This window comes from Micrasema longulum, unplaced genomic scaffold (assembly GCF_059751315.1).
Source record: "Micrasema longulum isolate JH-2025_06_02 unplaced genomic scaffold, ASM5975131v1 h1tg002075l, whole genome shotgun sequence".
Taxonomy (NCBI): Eukaryota; Metazoa; Arthropoda; class Insecta; order Trichoptera; family Brachycentridae; genus Micrasema; species Micrasema longulum.
This window is the reverse complement of record NW_028279242.1, coordinates 31,279-57,350: the sequence shown is the minus strand read 5'-3', so window position 1 is coordinate 57,350 and position 26,072 is coordinate 31,279. Positions and strand designations below refer to the sequence as shown.

The 26,072-nt window shown below is 31.7% G+C and overlaps 1 protein-coding gene across 3 annotated transcripts; it reads right to left on the bottom strand.

The window, feature by feature from the left end:
• Window positions 1-972: 972 nt before the first annotated feature.
• LOC148273102 (protein toll-like) lies at window positions 973-25,511 on the bottom strand. 3 transcript variants are annotated; one of them, XM_088239134.1, is made up of 6 exons: window positions 25,253-25,511; window positions 7,484-8,537; window positions 5,206-5,533; window positions 4,223-4,858; window positions 3,680-3,844; window positions 973-2,813 (listed from the first exon to the last, which is right to left on the bottom strand). In XM_088239134.1, exons 1-6 carry the CDS (start codon window positions 25,449-25,451, stop codon window positions 1,896-1,898), a joined length of 3,300 nt encoding a protein of 1,099 aa, XP_088095260.1. In that variant the 5' UTR covers window positions 25,452-25,511; the 3' UTR covers window positions 973-1,895. The 3 variants fall into 3 exon arrangements, with proteins under 3 accessions (XP_088095260.1, XP_088095261.1, XP_088095262.1); XM_088239135.1 differs by lacking the exon at window positions 973-2,813 and having other exon boundaries at window positions 3,605-3,844; XM_088239136.1 differs by lacking the exons at window positions 973-2,813; window positions 3,680-3,844; window positions 4,223-4,858; window positions 5,206-5,533 and having other exon boundaries at window positions 7,695-7,835; window positions 8,254-8,537.
• Window positions 25,512-26,072: the final 561 nt, after the last annotated feature.

Here is a 26,072-nt window from a genome sequence, read left to right as displayed (position 1 = left end):
TTTAATGTCCTTTCGAATTGTTTAGAAGCAATCAAAATTTTAATTTTCGTAAGCTCTGTCGAAAAATGACAAATTAAAAAAAAACAACAACATTTTTGATGCTGTTTGATTGATACATATTCATGTATGCAAATGAATTCAATAGTCCAGCTGTTTGTGGGGTAATGGTGTCCCGTGTTTATACACCATCCTTATCATCAAACCGCGATACTCCACATATAAATATGCAAGTTTTTTTTTTTTTTATAGATTTTTTTTTTTTGCGTTCCTATGATTTACCTAAATATTTCAATTTTTGGTGGCCATTTTCAACGAGTTGTAAATGACTCGCTATTAGAATATTGAAATTGAAATATGTGGTAGAGTGGGGTGCGGTCCTCGGATCTTTAATCCATGAGTCCACGACACTAGCCACGGGACCACAACCCGATTTTGGCTATATAATGTTGGCTACGCATTGTGTATTAGATGTTGATGCTATAGCAGGGTTTTTTGCTTTGCATGCCTTTTTTGCCGTATCTTCCTTATAGGTTACACACCAATTACATTGATGCTTTTGTGGCTTAAATATTGAGATTTTATTCTGCTCCAAAACCCCTCAAGTGTCCCCAGTTGATAGTGATCACTGGATCAGGTTCTAATTTTCCACAAGATTATCAGTATTCAAATTAGTATTTGAAACACGAACTTCTGTGATATTAAATAGTTTTAATATGCAAGTATATTTATTGGATAATATGTGTATCGATCAACACATGTTTATAACAAAAATGAATGTCCTGACTCAGCACAAAAACTTTTAGCCACTTAGGACCGGAAACAAAAACCTGTATCTGTCTGAAAACGTAATAAATGTTTCATCATGACCGCTTGTGAATTATCATTATTATAACAATTTATAATTTGATGTTATGTAGTTACTGAAATATGTTACTAAGCTAAGAATCCGTATAAAAAATAAAAATATGTCACTGTAGTTATAAAAATCTTTTATTCACACAATGAAATGCAACAAATTACATGAGTAATATACAAACTATGAAATTGAATTTTAAATACACTTATGTAATTGTTTCAAACAATAAAACACTGACTTACATGTTATTTTTTAGATAGCTTACTGTAAAAGAAATGTACATATTGAAATGTATTTAAAATCTTTTCTACTTATTCAGAAATAAATTGACTAATTTAATATGTTATGTACATAATATTACACATATTATAATTAAATTAAACAGTTGTGTAGTAGAAATATATACCAACACTAATTAAAGTATTTTTTAATACAATTTTTCTTATTTAGTATTTTAAAAATACATACACCACTGTCCTCAGAGTAATGCATATATACACATTGCAATACATACATCCAATACCAAATTACCCAAAAAGGCTGAAAAACAGTGCTTAACTTTGTCAAAATGTGGGTGTATTTGTTACCTATTTACAATGATGATTATCAAAGTTTGTTTTTAATAGTGTTAATGTTCAAATTAAACATAGTTTTTAAGCATTTAGTGCTAGGAACATAATAAAAATTAGAAACTTATTGAATAAGTAAAACAAAATCTGTATGGTTTAAAAAACGCAATTAATTTTGGATGCACAACAAGACGAGAATGTAATATTTCAACCGCAATAGAACACTGGCAATAATGATCGGTTCTCTAACATTTTCAGTCTTGGGTAAAAGTACAACTTATTTTAGAAAACTGGGCGCAATGAAGAATTTTAATCCACAGGCTTTGTCAATTCATTACTTTTATTCTTTATTTTATGTTTCTATTATAAATTATATTGAACTTTAATCAATTTGAATGTTTAATTGTTGCATGCATTTCACTAAACAGTCTTTGGCGATCTTTACAATTGATAAAATGTTTTTTTTTTTACTATAAGATATTGTCTTTTCCACTCCCATTGAATTTTTCTCCTTTAGTTATGACAGAACCATTTATTATATTATCGGTAGATTTCGAGTTGTAGATTCCGTTATGTAGAGCGTTACCCCGAGTTATAATAATGTTGGCATGTGCTCGATATGCAGGTGGAGTGTTTTGTCCCAGTGTACTTAGAGCTGAAGGATCAATTAGCTTTAGTCTATCCTCATCAAATCCGTTTTTGTTTTGGAAATTATCTACTGGAAGGTGGACGTCGTTGTTAAGAGGGTTTTGTAATATGTATACTAGCTTATCCCAGAACCACGGATCTCCCCATCTGATGTACTTGTTCTTGGATATGTACGTTTGAAGTTCTGCATCCAGATTATCTGTATCTCCAATGTCTCTATACAAAATGACCACTATTCTCCCTCCTTCCTTTAAGGCATGGCTATGAGCCTCTCTAAACTCCTGCCTACCCCATTTTGACTCTAAGAAGTTGGGTGATAGTACAACCAAAGTTTGCCTCGAATCATGTACGGATCTCGTTATTTGGGTTGGAATCCATTCGTCAGCAACCCAGTCTTGGAAGTGAAGGTAAGTCTTAAAAGGATTAGGTCCGCTCTCAAGTCCTGGTACAAGTTTATTAGTGATGAAATCTTTGTCTTTTAGAGAAAAGGATATGAACACATCATGCAGTTTTTTATTTTCTTTTTCTTCCTCAATAGTGTATAAATTATGAACAAGCAGCCTCATTCTGCCTTTAAGGTAATATCTGTGATACAAAGTGACGCCAATTATAACAAATAGTAACGAAAGAGACACAGTAACACTAAATTCCAGAGTTAATGTAAAACCACATAGATTTCTTATGGAAAAAGAACTAATTCTTTGGCCATCGGAACAACGTACATGAGCTACATCCATTATCTGAAAAACAGACATTATATTAGTGGAACATTACATCTATAAAACATTACAATTACATTTTTGCAGTATTTTTACAGCGAGAATAAAACATATGATTTGCGTAAACTCTCGACAAAATTTACAATGATCTTAAAAATACCTAGCAAATAAGTTAATTTATTTTAACTGAATGTGATTGTACATGTGTGATTGAATGTGAAAAGTTTCCATGGTTTGTTTTCCTAAAAAAGCACATTGTTAATTTATTAAAATCGAAACTTTGAATGAATCAAATTGTCCTTTTTACTTGCATACTTGCCTGTATCAAGAGTGTTAAAAAAAATAAGGTAAAAAAAAACTTTTTTTTTTATGAATCGATTAGAAGTTTTTATGTACAGGGTGTTCTTTAAACCCTGTCACATCCGAAACCACGATGATCAGTATGGGCAAGAAGACATATTAGCATATTAAAAAATTATTTAGAATAAACAAAAAAAAAATATTTATTTAAAACCAATGGTTGCTCACTTCTGCAGGGGAGAAGCAGGGGGGGCGCAGCCGTGCGGTTAACGGTGTATCAGACTCCCCCCTCCCCCCTCCTCGTTTCACCCCTGCAGAAGTAAGCAATTATTTGTTTTTTGTCTATATTTTATTTTTTAAGATTTTAGTCGTTCTAAAAATTTATTTTGCCAATATGTCTTCTTGCTCATACTGATCATCGTGGTTTCGGATGTGACAGGGTTTAAAGAACACCCTGTATGTATTATGAATAAAGGTTCCAAGATTACCAAAAATGTGTGCAAATATTTGCACGTAAATACTGAACTGTAGTATATTTGCAATCTGTGCGTCTATTTCAAAATTGAAAGGTTATGGATTGTCATTACCTTTTTAGAATTACTCAGGAGGAAAAATAAGAAGGGATGGTTCTCACAATCACAAGCTATCGGATTGCCAGAAATCCACAATTGTTTTAATGTTGTGGAATTGTTTAATACATAACTTACAGATGCATTAACGTGAATAAGGTTATTGTTTCTAAGATCCAAAATCTGAAACATAATTTCTTAATTTTATTAAAATATACAATTAAAGTAAAGTTGAAAATTAATATAAATATTTCTTCTGATCATTTGCTCGAGTAACATTTTAATTTAAATATGAATTAATCATCAAATGTTGATTAAAAATAATTTATAAAATGTACGTTTGGTCATTATTAGATATTTGAGTTGCGTACAAAAGTATTTGAAAATTATATAAGTATCAACAATGGCAAAATAATTAAAAACCAACCCATAAATTTATTACTACAATGTTTTAAATGTGTAGGTCTGATAAAAATTAATGCAATTTTGATTGTCTTAAATAAAACCAATGCCAACTTCATAACACTCAACTTTGCTATTGAAAATACATGTTTTAATTACCTCTATTAGATCGGGAATATCTTCATTAGAAAGGGATGAAATATTGTTGCCTTTCACAAATAGACGAGTGATTTGATTATATAGCATTTCATCAGTAGACAATTGTGATAAGCTGTTTAGCATATTATATTCAAAATGTAATTCAGTATGGTGAAGACCTTGATTCCTTGTATCTGGTAATAATATTGTATCTAGACTTGAAGTCGAACAATTGACAATCAAAGACAGATCAAATGGCCTCACATCACATTCACAGTTCTTTGGACATTGAGGTGGATTTTTACTTTGCGGATTATCAAGTGGGCAAATCATTTCTTGCGGTTTAAGTTCTGTGATAAGTCTTCCTTCTAATTTTTTAGGTACAACACAGCGTGCACTTCTTGGGTCGACAGTTACCATACTCTTTATTTGATTTTTTAGCTTTCCTCTTTGATAAAGAACAAAGTTGTAGAGTAAACAATCACAGTGCAAGGGATTGTTCTCAATTAAAACTTTCGCATGGTGTGTGGAATGTACGTCTTGTTGAAAATTTTCACGAAAACCATGTTTGGGCAATGTATTGAAATCAATTTCTGATATATTGTTATTCTGAAGATCCAGAGTAAGATTATTGTTGAGAATATTAATGTCTGCAAACTGAAACAAAATAAGCGCCTCCAATTAAATAAAAAAAATTATCAAATTGATTATTGTCTCTTTCTATTGAACTGTTTTACATATTTATTTTTTTATAAAGAATATTAACCATATATTAATAATTTATTTCAAGTAATATTTCTGTTAACATTACGATTCCATAGACATAGGGAAAGACTTTAAACAGGTATAAGATATTTCGGTTTTGATCATATTTCATTCGTTTTAAAGCAGTTTTACACATACATACAGTTATCCAGTAGTGTATCAGATAAATTTACATTCAATTTTATGGAGATATGCAAGTACCTAGATACCTATAACTGGAAGAAAGCTTTATAACTTACCGAAATCTTAAGCACTTTGTTAAAACTCAGATCTAAATATCTCAGTTTTGAAGTCTCAAGTCGCCAATCAGAAAATATTTCAGTAATTGCATTATGACTAAGATTTAAAATTTGAATTTTCTCTAATTTCTGGAACGGTGATGTCAAACCAAATGCGTCTTCAGACCCCGAAGAAGTTGTACCATCTTTCATCAATGTCAAGCTATTAAATGACAGGTCCACATTTTCTAGCTGTTTTGTTAAGAGGAATGTATCATGGGACACTTCTTGTAGTTTATTCTCTCGAATACTTAGATGTTCCAATGAAACAAGGGATGCAAATATTTTCCTGTAAAAATGTAGAACTCTGTTTAAATTCTCATAACATTATTTGCCAACATTTTAACCTTCACAGTGTAGTGCCTTAATTATTATTCACTATCTTATTTCATGTCAATAAAATAGTGAAAGTGAGAATTATGATTTCATCATTTAGAACACTTAAATTAATAAGAAAACTGCACTGAAAAGATAAAGAAGAGTATTTCTCCCGTGTTATGTCAATATGATGTATCCTTAAAAAAACTGGTTTTTAGATCAAACATGACTTTTAGACATTTTGTTATGTTCCTCGCTAACTAATGGTAGGAACAATTTAAAATTTGGTTATAAGTTAGCGGCACTGTAATGGCAAAACTGCGTATTAGTGGGGTTGTCCTGGCGAAATTCTGTATTTTAAGATGCTTTACTGGTGGTTTAACTTAAGCTGGCGCGTGCAGAAAACTCACAATAACGCATTTAAAATCTACAGGTGTTGATTTAAAAAAAACATTGTTTTAAATTTTAACCAAATGTGCTACCTTTTTTTAAAATTCGGTGTTAGATTAGAGGGTTGTGAATATATAAAAAAATACAATGGGTTAAGAAAATGTAATATTATTTACTAAAATACTTTGTTTCATTATTTTTTATTTTTCATTTTTTTAAATGTTGCATTTTACTAATTATAGTCTTTCCAAAAACAAGGGGCAATTTTAATTTGAAAAAAATGTATTTTTTTAATAGTCAATTACCCTAGAACTAGAATGCGAAGTTGTGAAGATTGTTTTAAGTACATAAATAACAAGATTTAAGTATACATATTTTTTCCGATATAATTTGTACTGTGCATTTTAATTACACTCCATTAATTATTATTATGATGAACACAAAATATTAAATAAAAAACATTCTTGTTTACAAACAAATACTCGTAAATATATGACATTTTCTTAAGTAATTGTTTTTATTCCGCTAATAAAGCAAAAGATGTCTATGTCAGGGTCATAAGCGCGTCTGAGCGCAAGAGAGACAGAGATTATTTTATTATTATATATTGCGTATGCCGTGCAATGTCATGCCATGAGCTAATTCACGGATACTACACAATGCGCATGTGTAAGTATAGCGCACGCGCCAGCTTATAAAAATCCACCAGTATTTTGTCATTACAGATTTATTTTGCACTTACAGGAATATGTCATCATCAATTCCTTGGGAAGTATCAACAGTAAAAAATTGAAAGTCAGTTCATATGATGTAACTCGACAAATTGAAATGATTGAGCTTTGTCAGTTGTCGGCCAAAATGCTGCATCTATAGATACAGCGTATTACCACAATATGGGTTCTTTGCATTGTATTGCACATTAAATAGAGTTGCATTGACACTTTATTAACAAAAAATAACCTGTTTAACTTACCTACCATTCCACTTTGCTTGTTCAACCTATTTTAAGTGTGTAACATTGACGGCAATCTACCACTGTGTAACTTAAATTCTACTTTAAAACCTTTTTTTAATGGTGTGTTCAGTAGAATAACAATGTTTCTTTACAGTTACTTAAAATTTTTTTTTTTTTAATTTTACTAACATATAAGGTGAAAATAATAAAATTAATTTATAAATTGAATTATATTAATGAATTAAATAATATTGCCATATTGATTATATAATTAATAGAACTATATAATGTTTATTGCCTTTGTTTGTCTTTGCTACATAGTTTTATGTTCTATTTGTTCAGTTTCTTGTATTATTTGTTTCTTCATATAACTGTTGTTATTAGCTTAAGCTGTATTTATACTAAATAAATAAATAGGTTATTTTCATTCGAATGAATCATCTCTAATTATACACGCGGTGATGGATTGCCGTCGACGATAAGTTAGTTGGCTTTGAATCTGTTGTTGTAAATATTATATATACAAATGAAGCTCTGTAGAGAAAATGAATTAAAACTTAAAGGTTTTCAACTTACCCAGATATCTTTTCCAGCAAATTTTTATCAAGATTCAGAATTTTTAAATGCTTGAGGGATTGTAAGGCTCCATCTGCTATGTGTGTAATTAAATTATCACTCAAATTTAGTTCAATAAGATTAACTTGATCTCTAAATAGATAATTTTGAATCTCTTTCATTATATTTCCCTTTAAGGATACACTTTTGATGTTTGCGGAGCCCCACATCAAAGTCTCAGGTAGTGTAGAAATCTTACATCTGTACAAATTGACTTCTGATAATTTAGTTTTGTTACTTAGAAAACCTCCCGGAAGTGTTTGCAGACTCTGTTTGTTATCATATAACTTGAGAAATTCTAGTTCAGGGTTTTCTGAAAACAGATCATTGGGTAGAGAACTTAAGTTGTTGGAATAGAGATTCAAGAGTCGAAGGTTTGGGAGTTTGTGGAACACATCACGCGGCAGAGTTTGTATATTATTAGTGCTAAGATCCAACTCCTCTAAAGATTCCAAACCATCAAAAACATCACTAGTTAAGTTTGTCAGGCTATTCTGCCAGAGATTCAACTGCTTTAAAACAGTGAGATGCTTAAATAGTCCACGAGGAAGTTCCGGTAAATCATTGTGACCAAGTTCTAAAAGATTTAATTTTGAAATATGTTTGAAGAGATCCGGACGTAGATGAATCTTGTTTGAACGTAGATACAACCAAGTTAGATTTTTCATGTCTATAAATAAATCGTCAGATAAATCCGTCAATCCGTTCCCGGATAGAACGAGTCTTGTTACCTCTTCTAGTCCTTTGAAGTGATGTCTCTTCAAGGTGTTGGAGAGGTTTTGCCCATAAGTTTGGAACATAAGTGCCCGTAGTTTAGAGATTCCAAGTCTTGATACGATGTCAGCCAGTGGTAATGTTGGAAGAGGGCAGCCATTGAAACTAAATGATTCAGCACGACTCCCGGAATTGGGGATGGTGAGGGTCGGCAGGATGGAATAGTCCTCTGGTTGAACATTCTGTCGACACTGCAGTTGAGCATAACTGCCCGTGAACTTGACAATAAATGTCGTAGGTCCTGAAAAAGAAAAACTTATTTAAAATGTACAAATATGAAATTATGTCACATATGAACAATTACTTATTAGGCACTAGGGCTCAAGTCTAAAATCATCATTTTTGAGTGAAGTATGCAGAAATGTTATATGTTATTGAATATATCATTTTAAATCAGCACAATCAATGGCATGATTCCCAAATATTTTTTTGGTCTTAAAAGCAAAAATGACAATATTTTACTATTATTTATTATTTAAATTAAAGAAATAATAGTCGCACAATAATTATTATGCCATTGTTATTTATAAATATGTTCCATGTTAGAACTTATAATTTTATATCACTAGGTAGAAACTTCGCAGCTATAAAAAAATTAACAAGAAAAAAATTCAAAACTTGGTTTGAATTTTAAATTTTATTATTTGCATTAACACTTTCCTAAAAAAATTCTTGTGTTGCACAAAAACACTTTTCTTTTACAGGCAGTTTTTTTTTACAGTCCCAGAAAATTTAGATTTCAGAATCAAATTCAAAACCCCGAACAAGCGGGAACGAATACATCTGTACCTACAAATATTCTGCTATACCACACTACTTTGCCTGTTTGACCGATTCTTATAAGCAGCAATATAAATATTTGTAAATGTTTGTATTTTTAAAGTACCTATATAAATCAATTATTGGTCCAGGCGGATAAATAATACAGTTCTGTATGGGAAATAGAACCAAAACCCCGAAAGAGTTTTTTCGATAAAAACCCTTGAGTGGGGATGAGTCTGCCTCGTAATGTAAGTAGTGGTTGGTTCATTAACCTACCATGTTTGAGGTCCTGGGCTCGATTCCTAGCTGGGTGGTTATGAAATATTAAACTTACTATGTTCCTTTGTTGTTCTGAATGTTTTCTTAAATGTAATATTATTTAAGTCCCGAATTGAGTTGTACCCGAGAATGCAATTAATATGTATTATACTCTGAAAAATACTTTGTATTAGGTATATAATTAAAAAATAAATTATTAAAAGTATTGGTTTTAAAGGTGGTTCTACAGTGCAATATTTCATTGCTCCGCGTGAAACATAAAACCGATCACCCTATCTTCACATAACAAATGATCGCGATACGCAGCATTTAATGTTACAATGCAGTGCCCTATGCACCACCGTGTGTGTAAACAGAAATAATGATGATGGTAACGTAAATAAATAAAAATAAATTATTATTTATGTTTAAAGCATTAAATTTGAGGTCAAACATTTTGACTAATGTTAGTTAATATTAGTCTACAACGATTTCCCTTTTTTTTGTCTACCGGTTTAAAGAAGTACCGTGTTAGTGTGGTGAGTGTCCTGACAAAGAGACGACTTTTTACGTCTACCGGTTTCGAGACATACCCATCTCTTCGTCAGGACACTCGCTACACCAACACGGTACGTCTTGAAACCGTAAAGCTCGGGTTTCCTAGGACAGCGGTGCCCATATTTTAACGGCCGTAGAGAACATTGATGCGGTTGACAGCCGTCGTAGCGGTGACTAGAGAGTGGTTTCCTATAAAAATGGTGTTGATAACACCGTTAAAAAATAAAACCACTCTCTAGTCACCACTACGACGGCTGTCCACCGCATCACCGTTCACTACGGCCGTTAAGATACGGGCACCGCTGTCCTAGGAAACCCTAGCTTTAGACATAAAAAGTCGGTAATTGGTTGTGTACTTATTACATATTTACTCAAATTAGTCAAAAATAAATAATTCAATAAAAATCTAGTTGAATCCTAATTACGGATATATTCTTCTTCTTCACTCTCTTTCCGTACCTAAGGGTGCATAGGGCACTGCATTGATTAACCGATCGCAGCGTATCTTGATCATTTTTGTTACGTGAAGGAAAGGTAATCAGTCTTACGCTTCAATTGGCAGTCCAGGAACTGTGAAATATTCTAGTGTAAAACATCATTTTTCATCAATATTTCGTGTCAACCATGTCGGGAATCGAACCCGAGACCTCTTGCATGGTAGGCTAATGTGCTGACAGAGATATAAGAGAACTCATTATATATCCATTATGCCATCTATTGATTTTATAATATTGACCTTTAGAAGGCAATTCGCCATTTTATTGCTGTTAACTATAGACGTTATTGTTTGAAACAGGAACAATGGCCAGTAGGGTGGGTATGGAAAGAGGAGTAGAAAGGGGATGTAGGTACTCGGTTCATTGTTTACCACCGTTCTCCTAATTTTACATAAAACCTCTGATCTCAGGATAATACAGAATCGGCTCTAAAGTTTTCTTCAAAAATTATTTTTTAATCTCATCTGTAAACAGTAGAAATATTTGTTATGGGCGCTGGTGAACTGGTCCGCCTTGTGGGGTAATGGTCGTCATCACGTTTGGCTACCACGCAAGAGGTCTCGGGTTCGATTTCTGTTTTTTTCTCGAGCCTGGGTGTTTTGTGAAGTAATTCACCACTGTAATTGAGGACTGTTTTCACGAAGTGAAATTTCTACAAAAAAACCGAATGCGTTTTTTTATTGAAATGGGTTCTTCCATGTGAGCTTTATCGATTGGAGAAATAAAACTTTTACAAAACGATTATATGTGAGTTGTGGCGGTTCAAATATCGTGAATTTTTACAAAACGAAATAACTACACTGCATAGCGTTTTCACAAAGCAAAATATCAACATATTTTTTTAGGGTGATGAGTTTTTTGATATCGAAAAAAAATCACAAACAAAACATGATTTCGGCCAAGAAAAAAGAAGTAAAATAATAATAAATTAATATTATTTGAAATATATTTTGTTATCACTTTATTTGTGCTATGTAAAAAATATATAGAAGGTAAATACCTAAATGTGTATATTTACATAGGTACTTAGATATGTCAGTAGACATACAATTTTACAAAAAATCAGTTTAAAATGATTTCATGCAAAAGTAAAATTATTTAATTTCCAATTGAAAATTCGTGAATTTAGAACATTTTTATAAATAATATTACTGATTCTACATTGTTGATTTTTAGTACATGTGTAAGGATTTTATATATCTATAAAATGTGATGTTTATTTTTTTTTAAATCGTAATAGTTTTATTTTTAACATAAAAAAACCTTCTCCTGAAAAATTGACATTCTGTAGATATCTCGCTTTGTTAAAACGGTCCTCAATTGGGCCTCTTGGCCTGTTCCGGTACAGAAAAAAAAATTCTTTTTACATGGTGTTTTAATGCTAAAATATTTCGTAGTTTTAGTTCATGTACAAAAAAAGATCAAGTTACACTGCGATTAGCCCAAAATGATCATCCAAACCAGCCAGTGTCAGATCATAAGCTCTGTAAATGCCACTTTTCTATTTCATGTTTTCTACAACTTGTATATCCCCAGAAAACATGTTAAAAAGCCGATATAGAAGTCCATGATGGTTGATATATCAGCAGAACGGTGAATGCTAGGCCCATTTCACACCATGGTAAAAATCCACATGATAAATAGCATATGATGGATTGATATGAATTTATTGAATTATAATTATTTTTTATAATATTCATTAATTGAATGCCAGGTAAATGCAATAACCAGTACAACATGAGGCCGACTAATCTCTACTTGATTTCTTTTAAATGAATGAAGAATAGTATAATAAATGTAAATCCAATCTAAATGTATCGTTCCGTCTAGTAAAAACAATTTTTCCGAAACAAAATACCAGTACATAGGCAGTTACAATTGAAAAATAAACAAAATTTTTGGCATAGCACGAAAAAAAAAGATTTAGGGATATATTTCTGTATTATATGGGCTCGCAAGTGCCACACAAACTATGAATCTGAGTGTGAGGCACCCGAACGCACTTTGAACCCACCTACCTCAGCCCATGCGCAAGGCATTACTAAAACAAAGCAAACTGTCAATACGTCAGTCTTTTTACTCCTGCTACTAAAATGGGAGCGGATGCGACGTTGCCAATTCTATAAAGAGTGACCATTTAAAAATGTGCCGGGTGTCTCACACTCTAAAGATTTAAATGGACTGTACCTTCCGTCTTAATTTCAAGACTTGTAATCTGCCAGCCAAAAAGGATTACATTTGATTAACCTATAGGTATAAAACTTTTAACTGTATTTTTGAACAGAAAACGTGTAAAAATATATTGCTTATGTCTAATATTAATTGATTTAATTTTTGATGGTGCGATTTTGACAAAACGGCTTTTTTAAATGACAAAATCGTATTATTTCCGCACTTTTCGTGAGTTTTACCAGACTATAGCCTTAAACCTTCCAATGTAATTGCCAATTAAGTTAGTTCTGGTCAGTAAGGGATTAAATTATTTTATACTTTAAGTGTACCTATTCTCCAGAGTAACAAGCGGCTCATATATTTGCTAGCATGAAGGAACAAAATTTCCTTTGAGTTCTAAGCACGTGCCTCTAGCAGAAACGCTTTCCACTATCCTCAATAAATTCCAATGCGAAAAATAACTTTCAAAACCCTTTAGAATGACCGAACTAAATTGAAGTTATGTAACCACCCTCATAATAAGATACGAGTCTCTGTCTAGCTAGGTAGGTACTAAATTTTTCTTTTAGATGAATAATATTTTTAAGTGCGAATAATAATATTTTTTTAATTATTTATTTTATAGTAAAGAAACCTCGCGATTTATTTTATACATCTTTAGGAAAGTTTGTTGTTTTTTATCATATTCTTTTAGTTAATTTTTGATTTTATGTATAATCGCGGTTTTAATATTTTAAGATAAGTCATTGTACATTTCTAGTCCATTGATAATCAGTGTTGTGGCTCTTTGTGTTTATTTATTTATTTATTATATATACGGCCAAAGCCAATTATAATAGTTAGATGAAGAAACATAAATACAAGAAACTGAAGAAAATGAACATAAAACTATGTAGCAAAGACAAACAAAGGCAATAAAATAATGGTAAACAATATATTCATAAAAACGAAAGACATAAGACTTTGAGCTAAACCATGCCAATCCAACTTCATCCCACACTGTTTTAGTCGCGAACAGATCTACAAAAAGCCGGAAGATCTATCCCAAAGAATTTCAAGTCGTATGACGAATTTACTAATCTACACATTCTGAACATTGGGGCATAAAAACTAAAGTTGCTCTTAGAAGATTTAATAAATCGCAGATTTCGACTACTGGTGACATGGTTGGGAACATGAAAAGAAATTGATTGTAACAGAGATGGGACATCACTTATAGCATTAAGTATTTGGAAAATACATATAATGTCAGTTCTACGTTTCCCCAATGAAGACGGCTATTTCAAAATAGAAATAATTACCCCTTTGTAATCCGGGCAATGTATGTAGTTGTTTTGTGATATTGTCGTGTTGTGATTAACTTATTAATATCACAGTTATTATTTATTTATTTATACATCGTAATTTTTCTATTCGCATAGGATACTTTACCGTGTTGGCACTCTAATTGCGGCGTATCCGGATGATTTTTGCTACATGGAAGGGAAGGTAATGAATATTACGCCTCAGAGCCCGTACTACAATGAGAAGTTACCAGAATTATCTTCGACTATCTATAAAGTAAAATCGAAATTTATATACGAAAATGCGTATATTTGTATGAAAATTTACAGCATCTTAGTCGGTAACCTGTATTTGAACATATTTAGAAGAAAAAAATGTACATTTACATGATTCTATTCTATTTATTTCTATGATAAACATGGTCTAATACAATATTTACAACACAATATTTACATCTACAATTATTCTTATATTATTTATTTATCTCTATTGTACACGTATCGTCCTAATCTAAATGATTCGCCGTTATCAGTCTCGCAAAAACTCAAAAATGACAGATTTACGTGCAGTTTTTTGCAAAATTTTCTAATTTACGTCCTCAAAGTTAATAAATAATTATGTCTTCAATATGTTGAGTGGAAAAAAAGTTAGAAGCATGTATGTGTTTTTCATCAATTTTCCCGGGTTGCATTAGACTAAAATGCATTTATCAAAAAATTCCGAGGATGTTGTTTTTTGAATATTAAAAACGTTTGTATTTTAACATTTACACAAAATATTTATTTGTAATGGATACTGATTAATTTCCTCACAATTTCTACATTTTTTAATATGATTTTTTTAGTTATGCTTAAATAATTTCAACTGATTTTTGATACGTTTTTGAGAAACGGATTCTTACACAAAATGCAACCACTGTTGGTAAGTAAAACAGAGTTTGACATTTACAAAAAGAATTCTGTATTCGAACAGTTTTGGAATTCAACCATAAACAAGTACCTAGGTACCTACTTAAATTCAATATTTGGAAATGAATTATTTTAACTTTTGGATAATCAATCGTAAGTAATGATAAATAACAATTAAAACTTTTTTAATTCGTCACAAATCAAATAGTTTCAGAGGAAACTTTTGCCAAAGGGAATTTAAACCTTGCCAGCCATAAATAAAGCTTTTAGTACAGACTGCACTGATATCTATTGAATTGTTCTCTATTGAGTTTAGTGATTAACGCACGCTATTGTGTTTCCGTTTCGTAACTTCTAACATCGGTAATGGAACTTTCCATAAATTTCCATAACAGCCAATTTATATCTGCCAATCACTATCAAAGGGCGCGGGGCGGTTGGACGAGAATCGAGGGAATATAATCATAATTACTACCCATATCGATTTTCAAATTATTTTTAGAATGAATATACCGAGCTGAAATTGAGTGGCATGTCAAAGTTGGTAACACGTTTTGTTAGATAATAATATATTATGTAATTATGTGCGTTAAGTTGAACACATCAAAGGTGTAAGTACCTATTTATTATTAATTACATTTTTACGAGTGTGAAGGTATTCTTAACTTGCTTTTCGTGACGTACATTTGTACGCACCTATTTGCTCCTGAATAAAATATTAAAAAATAACGGTCTTGCACGTGACACACGTTCAAACATATGTTCAAATTTTAATAAGGTTTGTCGGCCTCGTGGCGCGTTTGCCTACTGTGTAAGAGGTCTCGGGTTCGATTCCCTACATGGTTGATATGAAATATTGATTCACACGGGTGTTTTTACACAATAATATATCATAATCCCCCGACTGACACCTGAAGCGTAAGACTGATCATCTTACCTGCATGAATAAAAAAAACAAGATATGCTGCGATTGGTGTAACAATGCAGCGCCCTAAGTACCGTTCGGTGGGGAAGATGTTGAGTTTTTCAAAACCATGCATTGAAAACCTTTGAACAAAACTGTCATTATTTAAAAAATATATTTGCATATTTTTTTTATACCTACGTCTCTTGTGCCAAAGTATCTAAAATATTCTTATTACAACAATGTTTGATTATGTCCAAATGCTTGCAGACTGGCTGGATTTCCTCCCTAGGGAGTTGTACATATTTAAATTTATTTCAACAGAGAGGGAAAAATTTTTTGAGAAGGGAATATGAAAGTCTAGGCATTAACAGGGCATAAGCCCTGTCATTGGCTGGTTTAAGTGGCCACTTTACACACTGTGTAACATTCACCATTCTGACCATGTTTAAACATCCACATTTCCTCAACTCTTCCATCTGTTGACTTTTGTGAAGTAAAAGAGCTGAAACCTTTATCACGTGGGTGAGATTCATCCGGCTGAACCAAATCACCCACTAGGCAACGCCTGAAAACAATGAGGAAGTTCAGTGGTTTTTAAAAAAAAAAATATTTGTTAATAGACTGTTAAACTAAATCAAAATTTTTTATTTTTAATTCTTATATATCGTATTATCGGCGCTACGATTTTTCAAAGTTTTGTATTTCTGAAATAACTCCGCGTGTAACGTCAGAGGTTCATTTCCGTTTATTCTCATTCAGTTCTTCCTATTGGTCCAGAAGCGACAAGCAGACCGGAAATCTTCCATAGCTCTCAGATCATAGGTTGATTCACATGAACCAGTGACGTCATTTAAAGTAGTGCGTTTTTATCAAAATATTTTTTAAAATTTTTTCTGTACATTTTCAAGAAACTTTGTCGTACAATTTAATGCTCTTATTTTTACCCCGCGTAAGAAAACATTTTTTGTATCCAATTTCCCGCAGGGCTGAAGTTCCTCATTTTCCAATTTTTATACGTCTTCTTTTACCAGGTAGTAATTCAACAATGTTTGATTATGTCCAAATGCTTGCAGACTGGCTGTATTTTATCTTTAGGGAGTTGTTTATATTTAGTGAATGTTACACAGTGTGTAAAGTGGCCACTTAAACAAGCCAATGACAGGTCATAAGCCCTGTAAATGCCTAGGCTTCCATATTCCCATCTCATTTTTTTTTTCTCTCTGTTGAAATAAATTTAAGTATTCTTATTACAGGTACCTAGTTAACCTTTTGAGGTTATTACTTATCCGTTTTTTCTGGGCATATTGTCTGAATTTTTCATTATTTTTCCCAGTATCTACATAAAAAAACACATACAAACATATTGGGCGGAGAAGAGTTAAATATCAGAAAAGACGGTAGTAGTGAATAAAAGGAACAAAGATTTTTCAACACAAAAGATGCAAATATATCAGTGTATAAGGAGGATCAAGATTAACCGTTCAACTGTTCTGCTCGCTGAAAAATGGTTTTGTAGGAAAGTATGTACAATTTACATAGTTGGTAACAAATTTTGAGGCAATCGTAACAAAAATACCGAAATACGCTATTATTTGAGTACCAATGTAGTACACTATGTATAACCAGGTGCGGTTAAAAAAAAATGATAACGATTATCATTCAAATAATTTATTTTGTTTTATATCCTTCTAAAAATATACAACGTGTCCCGGAAGCAAGTGACCAGCCGTTTTCATAAAAAAAACATAAAAAAATAGCGACAAAACATTTAAAAAGGGGCTGGGGACTATCTCTTAAAAGTAAAAAAATATTTATAAAAAATATAAAAAAAACAATAATTTTAGTCCAAGCTCTTACAATTGTTTGAGAGATCTTTAGATTTAAGAAGATAGCGATATAATATATAATGTTTAAACAATTAAAAGCAAAAAAACACCTTTAATAATTACATAGGATTCTGGAAAAAAAATATCGTTTGAAAAATTTAAGGCAATATATTATTAAAAATTATGTTAACTAGCAAGTAACAGTCGGCTGTTTCTGACTGTTTCAATTAATTTATATTAATATTTTTTTAAATTCTTTATCCTTTTTATTTTTGTATAAGTATTTTTAATTTTATAATAAAGATAGCAATCTCGAAGGTGCGTAAGCAAAGAAACCGGACGTTTGTTATTCTTAATTAGTTGAGTTAAATATCAGTCGTCTTTTATTTCTATTAAATAAATAACAGAACTCACCCCACCTTTCTTCAGTTCAGTTCAGTTCGACGTTGAGATACACATACACATAATATTTTGTACATATTATATAAATGCATATACATGTAGAGATATCCCGAGCTTAAAGCTCAAAGACTTGAAGCGACTTGAAGTATTTCGTAAGACCTCACATCAAAGGCGACATTATAATGATATTGAATAAATTCAGGCAGTTATTAAAGCGTACATAATAATGACAACAGCGTACATTTATATTTTCGAATCAAGTCTTGATGTTTTAAATTGGTGTCAGAACTGTCAGAAGTAAGGAATGGCAATTAACAAAAAGTTCTCCAATTAATAGAAAGTAACATTTTTTAATAGAAAATCATTTTATGTTAAAATAATATTTTGAGTTTGTCCAAATTTTTGCAGACAAGGACTGAATTCAACTCCCTGGGGAGCTGTTAACATTAACATATTACCACAGAGATGAAGAACATTTAAGAGAAGGTAATATATAAGTCTAGGCATCAACAGGGCATATGATCTGTCATTGGCTGGTTTAATTGGCCAATTTACACACTGTGTAACATTCACCATTCTGCCCATATTTGAACATCTACATTCCTTCAATTCTTTCATCTGTTGATGTTTGTGAAGTTAAAGAGCTGAAACCTTTATTTATGCGGGTGAGATTCATCTAATTGAATTATTTCACCTACACACTAGGCAACGCCTGAATTTTTTTTTTTTCAATTTCTATACTTCTTCATAGACCAGGTGGATTTATCAATAATATTTTGAGTTTGTCCAAATTTTTGTAGACAAGGACTGGATTCCACTTAAATCAGCAATGACAGGTCATAAGCCCTGTAGATGCCTAGACTTCTATATTACATTCTCTTTAAATGTTCTGCATCTCTGTTGTAATATGTTTAATTAAAGAGTCCGGGTGGATGGAGAATACAGTTCTGTGTGTAAATAAAAACAAAACCTTGGACCAATGCTTTCAACCGGTTTACTCTCAGGTCAAAATCCTTAAAAGGAAATCGTGTGGAGATAAGTCTGCCTCGCTGTGTAGTGGTTGGCGTGTTTGCCTACCATGATGATGTGCTATGTAAGTTGGATTCCTGGCAGGTTGGACGAGAAGTATTGGTATTAAAGGTGGTTTTACACTGCCTAATTTAATTTTTCCTGGACTCAAAACGTCGTGTAAGGCGTCCCATTATTGATTTGAGTGTCAATACAGATCGTAAACGAAAAAAAAAACTTTATAATTTGTTCGGCAAGTAACAGTTTTACCGATCGAGAATTTTACGATTAAAAAAAACATTTTTTCACTTAAACGAATGTCCTAAAAGTGGTTATAATTTATCGAAAAATGATTCAAGTTTTCGGATATCATCCATTTCCGAGAGGTTGAATGTTTTATATAAGCCAATACGTAAAACCTCTAAGGAATAATGATATGAATAATAAATTTTATTTTGCGTGGATAAAGTTATATTTATAGTTTGTGGCTTTGGGAAAGAAGTAACTTACTCATTCAGGGCGAGAGTTCCATATAAACTCGAAAAAGAATTGGCACTCTATCCGTTAAATTAATTTGTCTTGTCACAATAGTCACTAATCGAATGTTTTATATAAACCAAAACTTAAAAGCCCTACGGGATAATAATATAAGAATAAAATATTACTTTGTTTGGATAAAGTCATATTTATAATTAAAGGCTTCGTAGAAGAAGTTATTTCCCAATAATGACGGGAGTTCCATATTAAACCCAAACGAAACATTGCCATTTTATCCGTCATATTGAGTTGTCCTGTGATAATAATTTAATTATTTTTTCAAAGGAGTAACCCGCTAAGCCTTTTTTCTAGAGGCTTAGCGGGTTAATCGCTTATTGGTAGCGGTAAGGGCAGGTATGAAGGTGATAAAAACGTAAATAAGATGTTATAAATAGAATATTACAACCAGAATTCCCCTCTTTTAAAAAAAATATACTTTTCTTTTAAAAAAGGTTTTCACTAAAATATAAAAAAAAAAATATTTTTAAAAATATTACCGAAGGCTTAATTTTACGTCGAAATAAAGAAAAGTGTCACTAAAATGTATGTGATTTAAATTGTATGTAATGGAATATGGAAGTTTAGGCATTCACAAGGCTTATGACCTGTCATTGTCTGGTTTAAGTAGCTACTTTACACACTGTGTAACATTCACCAATTTGCTTACGTTTAAACATCCACATTTCTTCAGTTAAAGTTAAAGAGCTAAAACCTTTATTGTTGTGAAAAAATGTGTTTCAAATATGTGTTTCAAAATTTAAAAAATGTTATCAGGCGTTGCCTAGTATGTAAAATAATTAATTCAGATAAACCTCTTGGATGTTTAAACATAAGCAAGTTAGTGAATGTTACACAATGTGTAAAGTGTCCACTTAAACCAGCCAATAACAGGTCATAAGCCCTGTAAATGCCTAGACTTCCATTTTCCCTTCTTTGAGATGTTCTTCATCTCTGTTGTAATTTGTCAGTCAGTAATGTATTCTCCTTCATTATTTTATGACAAATTAGTTTATAATGTATTCTTCTTATTTATTTTATACATTATTCTCAAATTTCAGCTAAAATAAAAAAAAACTTATCGTAATTGGGTGAATGAGTAAGTAGAAATGGTTTATTATTTAAAAAATAATGCCCTTCTAAAATATGAGTTATTTTACAATCATCTTACTATTGGATAAAAACTTATCACTAATATTTTCCTATCCACATCCAGTGTTGCATAGGTCACATTATTGGTGCTCCAATAGCAGCGCATTTTAATAATTTTTACTACATAGTGGGTGATCAGTCTTACGCTTCTGGAATATTGAACATTGCCGTGCAAAACAACCTTCAAAATAAATATTCTACGTCCTTGCCACAAATCGAACGCGCGACCTCAAGCATGTTAGGAAAACACGCCAACATCAGATCGGTCTTGTGTCTACTCGATTTCCCTTTTCATTTACAATGAACTAAATTTAGTGCAAAAACACATTTTGAAATAAATGTTTCGTGTCAACCATTTCGGCATCAAAACCGAGACCTCATGCTTGGTAGGCAAATGTACTGACCGCTATATACCACAAGGTGGAAACATTGTGTATATTGGGAAGATTGTCTTTCGTAGTTATAAATTTTCTCATAAACAAACATAATTTTTCTTAATACGAAAATCTAAATCTTCTTAAAAAAACCTTTTAATTAAACTGTAATGGGGAAATGTCACGATTTAAAAAAATAAATAAATCGAATAGTTATTTATCATGGTCATCATTATTTATCATCACAGGCGCCGTGGCACAGTTGGTAAGACGGCCAACTGTGAAACTGGCGTCGCGGGTTCGATTCCTGCCAGTTGCAAGAAAAAGATCCAAGAAATATTTTTTTCTCAATTGGTCTGGGTGTTGTGGTGTATTTTTCATTACCTCCTTCCATATCCCCTCTATCCCACCTGCTGACAAGCCTCGAAATAGAGGCTTAGCGGGTTATTTTTTTTTTTTTTTTTAATTTAAATCTTAAAGTAGGGCACACATATCATACATATTGTTATGTGTGTTCTAATAATAACATTGCAAATATATTTAATTTATAAATTGTTTATCACATATGTCTTGACCATTATTTTAAATTTTGATATGTTTTTTTCTTCATAAATATTTTTTTCCATTTCGTAATACTTTTTAATTGCTTTAAATAAAATTGAATTTTGAGACTTTGCCTTTTTCCTAAATGGAAGTCTAATTTTGTTCTTTTCTCTAGTATTGTGATCGTGTTCATGCTGGTTCCGTTCAATTTTTTTCCAAAATTCTGTTTTTTTATTAGAGTTTATAATTTTATGAACAAATATCATTGTATTGTAAAATATTCTTTGTTTATATGTTAATAATTTCATTTCATTTACCATCGACTTTACCCTCGTATATCTGTTTTTTTTTCAAAATGATTCTAAAGGCTTTATTTATTTCCTTCCTTGTTATTCCTTTTTAAAATAAAATAAATCATCATTCCTTTTCCGCACCTAATGGTGCATAGGGCACTGGATTGTTACACCGATCGCTGCATATCTCGATCAACTTTGTTACATGAAGGTAAGGTGATTAGTCTTACGCTTCAGGTAGCAGTCCAGGGACTATGAAATATTATAATGTAAAAACACCCTCTTAAATAAATATTTCCAATCAACCATGTCGGGAATCAAACCCGAGACCTCTTGCATGGTGGCAAACGCGCTGACCATTACACCACGAGACCGGCTACTTATTAGTAGCATTAAAAATACTTTTATATTTATAATTTTTAATTCCTGCGAAAATGGTTGATTACATTAGCCACGCCCCTAATACGTCATGATTCGATTACATTTTGAACTTTGTTTGTGACCGTTTAAATTTGAATAGAACATCGTCCCGAATCTTGAGGTCACAATTGTCAAGGCCAAAGATATTATTTTTTATTTTTTTTAATCACGCATAAAAACATTTCTCCACGATATCAATATTGATTTTAAAAAAACACTATGAATTTAAAAAATCAATTTCACATGTTTTTATAGGCATTCTTAGTACGTGATCTTTCTATATTGTTCAATTCGAATAAATGTGTGATGTACGTTAATACGAGTAATATAAGACACAATATTTAAGAGTAAAAGTTTTGAAAAAGATATTGTGGAATTCGTTTAATAATGTATGATATTTAAGTTGTTTTAATTTACCCAAATAAGTTTCAATAATTAATTAGCCAAAAAATGAATTATGAAAATATGGTGCCTGGTACTGTATAAACTGGAAACACGAATAGATTTATGTGTCAGAATTCTTAAAGCACGATTTCAAAATTGAATACTTGAGAACGATAAATATTAGCAAACAGTTTATGAACATATAATTATTTAATTATATTTAAATGTACTTATTTATTTTCAAATAATCAATATTTTACTTTTACATACATTTATGTGAACACAAGTCTCAATACTATGGGACTAAAGTCCTGTGTCGAGTTGGGACGAATATTCTACTGATATAAAAAAAATGTAATTAAAAAAATAAATATTACAGTCCTAGTATCATACATAAAGCATATTAATGTAGACATAATAAACAAATCGCATCAAGGAGTTTGAACTGAATTAATAAAAGCCCAGGCCTGCTTTCACTTAAAAGTTGATTTTGCCAGTAGGAATAATTTTGTCATTTAATTAATCAAGAATTATTACAAACATCCTAAAAATGTCCCAAAAAATAAAAAAAAGTTTGTCGTACACCCCAATATCGTTCAAAATATCATGTAGGTATTATTCTTATTCTTAGAGGTGGGGGTCGGTGCTGTTCAAGCTCCTGACGTCACTGCGACCTGTGAAGATCTATTGTGACGGGTCCCCGTGAAAAGTTCTCGCCCTCCAAGCCCAGGTCTATAAAGAGCCTAGCTGCTGTTTAGAAGGCGAGAGTTTACATTTTGCTAAATCTCCCCCCCAAGCCCAGATCCGTAAAGTGTCGGGCTATTAGGTAAAGGGGGACCTCTTTAACATCCTCAGGTTTAACCAGTGGTCCCCCGAGGATGAGGCTCCTTTTATGATATAAAGCAACACATTCAAATAGAATGAGAAGGTATGGGTGTTTCCTCATCTGCACTGTAGAACCTACATCTAGAATTAGGTAGGCACAGTAGGCGCCGCTTAACCGGCGCCGCTTTAACCGTCCCGCTGCTTTAACCGGCCTATTCTAGGATTGCCTCTTTTGGAGTGATGTGTGGCTTTTTCCTGTACATATTTTTTACAGTATGTGAAATGTTAATTTTTAATGTATGAGTTTCTAATATAGAATGAAAGTTCTGTTTTCTTAGTATTTTGAAAAAAATAAGTTTTTTTTCTTCTTTGCGAAAGTGTTTTTTTAAATGCGTTTTTCACTCCCTTCTCTTTAACCGGCTTTTTCGCTATCCGGCCCTGGGTCGGTCCCAAGGCCGGTTAAGAGAGCGTCTACTGTATTACAAATATGTTTTAATCTACTTGTAATAATCTATTATGGAGAGATTTTTTTTCTTTGTTATTTACCGTAAAAACACAAATTATAAAATAAATACATATAGTTAACTTTTTAACTACTTTTTTTTTCTGCCAACCGGTTTTAAAGCTACTCAAGCTTCTTAATCAGTAAATACTTAACTTATTATATAACCCTGTATTAGCTCATTATACTATAACGTGATTTTTTATTTTCATTTATTAAAAAAAAAATAATTTATATTTAGAAAACATACAGTCATACATAATAAGTATTAAAAATAACAAAAACAAGTTTTTAACATTAAAATTAACTTTTTATAAATTATGCAAAAGATATAAACATTAAATGTGACAAAAAAATAAATTAAAACGAAATTCAAGTGAGAAAATAATAATTGTCAACATTTATGTTTTCCATGTAGGTTATCGTTGGTAATAAATTAAAATAAATAAAAATACCGAAAGCACACCCCGAGCCATTCACGCACGCACACATGAACGCACATATAAAACATACACAAACATATACATTACATGCGGCACATATACATAGCATAAATCACTCAAGATCACATTCAGCAACTATCCCAAATAATCAACCCCATGAAGAAATTTTCTGTTTAACTCTTAAGAGGGCAACGTGCAGTTGCCGAAACTAGTCGATTGTGTGAATAAAAGTGGTTTATAAAACAAAGTTATTTTATTTATACCTTTAAAATATATTTAGCTAATGAATCCTATCCTTTCTTGATTTATTTAAATTTTACAAAAGAAATAAGATTAACCTTCAACATTCTGTGTGCAAAAACTTCCTCAAGTAACTGTGTGGTAACTTGAGGTAAGGAAATGATCGCCTGATAATAACTGTCTATTTTCATCTTATTGAAATTATGTGTGTCTTGCCTAGTGAGCTAATTATATAGCATCTCATTCTCTAAAATGAATATTAGAGAATGAGTTGCTATATATTTGTCATAGGAGATATTTTGTCAATTTCGGAGATTCTGGTGGACAAAATATTATAAGTAATACTACATATACAATAATACTATATAATACTACAATACTATCAAAAGTATCTAATATACCTGAATAAGTGATTTTTTTTTCTGATGTGTTCAAAAAAATATTGTGATAATATTCATAGAAGTTGCCAAGATACCATTTAATTAATTGCAATTCGCAACGTCGGTTACTTCACAGGAACGGGTGGGTTAAATTGATTTGTAGGGACATTAAATCGCATCCAGAGTTAAATCGTATCAGTAAAGTTGAACTTGTTTTTGGTACATACATAATATTAATTTTAGAGAAATTATACAATACGTATGGTTATGTCATGCATACTAACCTGTCTCAGGGCACACCAGCTCATAGTATTCGAGGCCGGAAGTAAAACAGGAACAGTTGGACTTATCCGGACACCGGAAGCCACCATTATGCTCCGAGGATACCGGAAGTGGTGATACAAGAGTCATGACAACCGCAACTAGCCAAAGCGAGGACGCCATCTTCCCAGCGCCTAATGCTGACGCCATTTTGGGATCCATCTATTTAGAAGATGGATCTCAGTATTTGGCGGATAGAGTAATTATGCCCATTGATCAACTGTAAAAATAAAAAAATAAATATTAGGTCATTTTAAATCTAGTCCGCCTCGTAGAGGTTTCGGGTTCAATTAATAACATGGTCGACTTGAATAATGATTTAATCGGTGATTTTTCTCTACAATAATACAGTCCATATATATTTATTCATACTAATACATACATATTACAAAAAAATACAATAATAACGTATCCCAAACTTTATGAGGCCAAGGGCCTTGTGTTGAGTTGGGATACAACATAATGGAAAGTGGAAGCGCGTACATAATTAAATAATAGCAAATACAAAAATGAAATATTATTACAGAAACATAAATATATTTCAAAGGGCATCTGGACAACACGCTTAAAAGTATATAAATCTAGGCAACATCTCGCAGCAGTCACCTGCAATGGTCTCTTCCCTTTGACAAAATTCATACTTGTACACTCCTCCTGAAAATGGATTTCGTTTTGTAGAACTTAATTTGTTCATTCAGGACATTGAACACTCTTGGGGCCATAAAAGAGAAATTCCTCTGTGAAAACCTCGTACGTGTTTTCGGAATAAAAAAAAACAAATTA

Excerpts from the sequence above, each read along its gene's own strand:
- LOC148273102 (XM_088239134.1), bottom strand. The coding sequence starts at position 25,451 with ATGGATCCCAAAATGGCGTCAGCATTAGGCGCTGGGAAGATGGCGTCC. Across the intron at positions 4,859-5,205 it reads ACAAAGTGCTTAAGATTTCG|TTTGCAGACATTAATATTCT; the intron begins GTAAGTTATAAA and ends ATTTTGTTTCAG. Across the intron at positions 2,814-3,679 it reads TCCTGAGTAATTCTAAAAAG|ATAATGGATGTAGCTCATGT; the intron begins GTAATGACAATC and ends TCTGTTTTTCAG.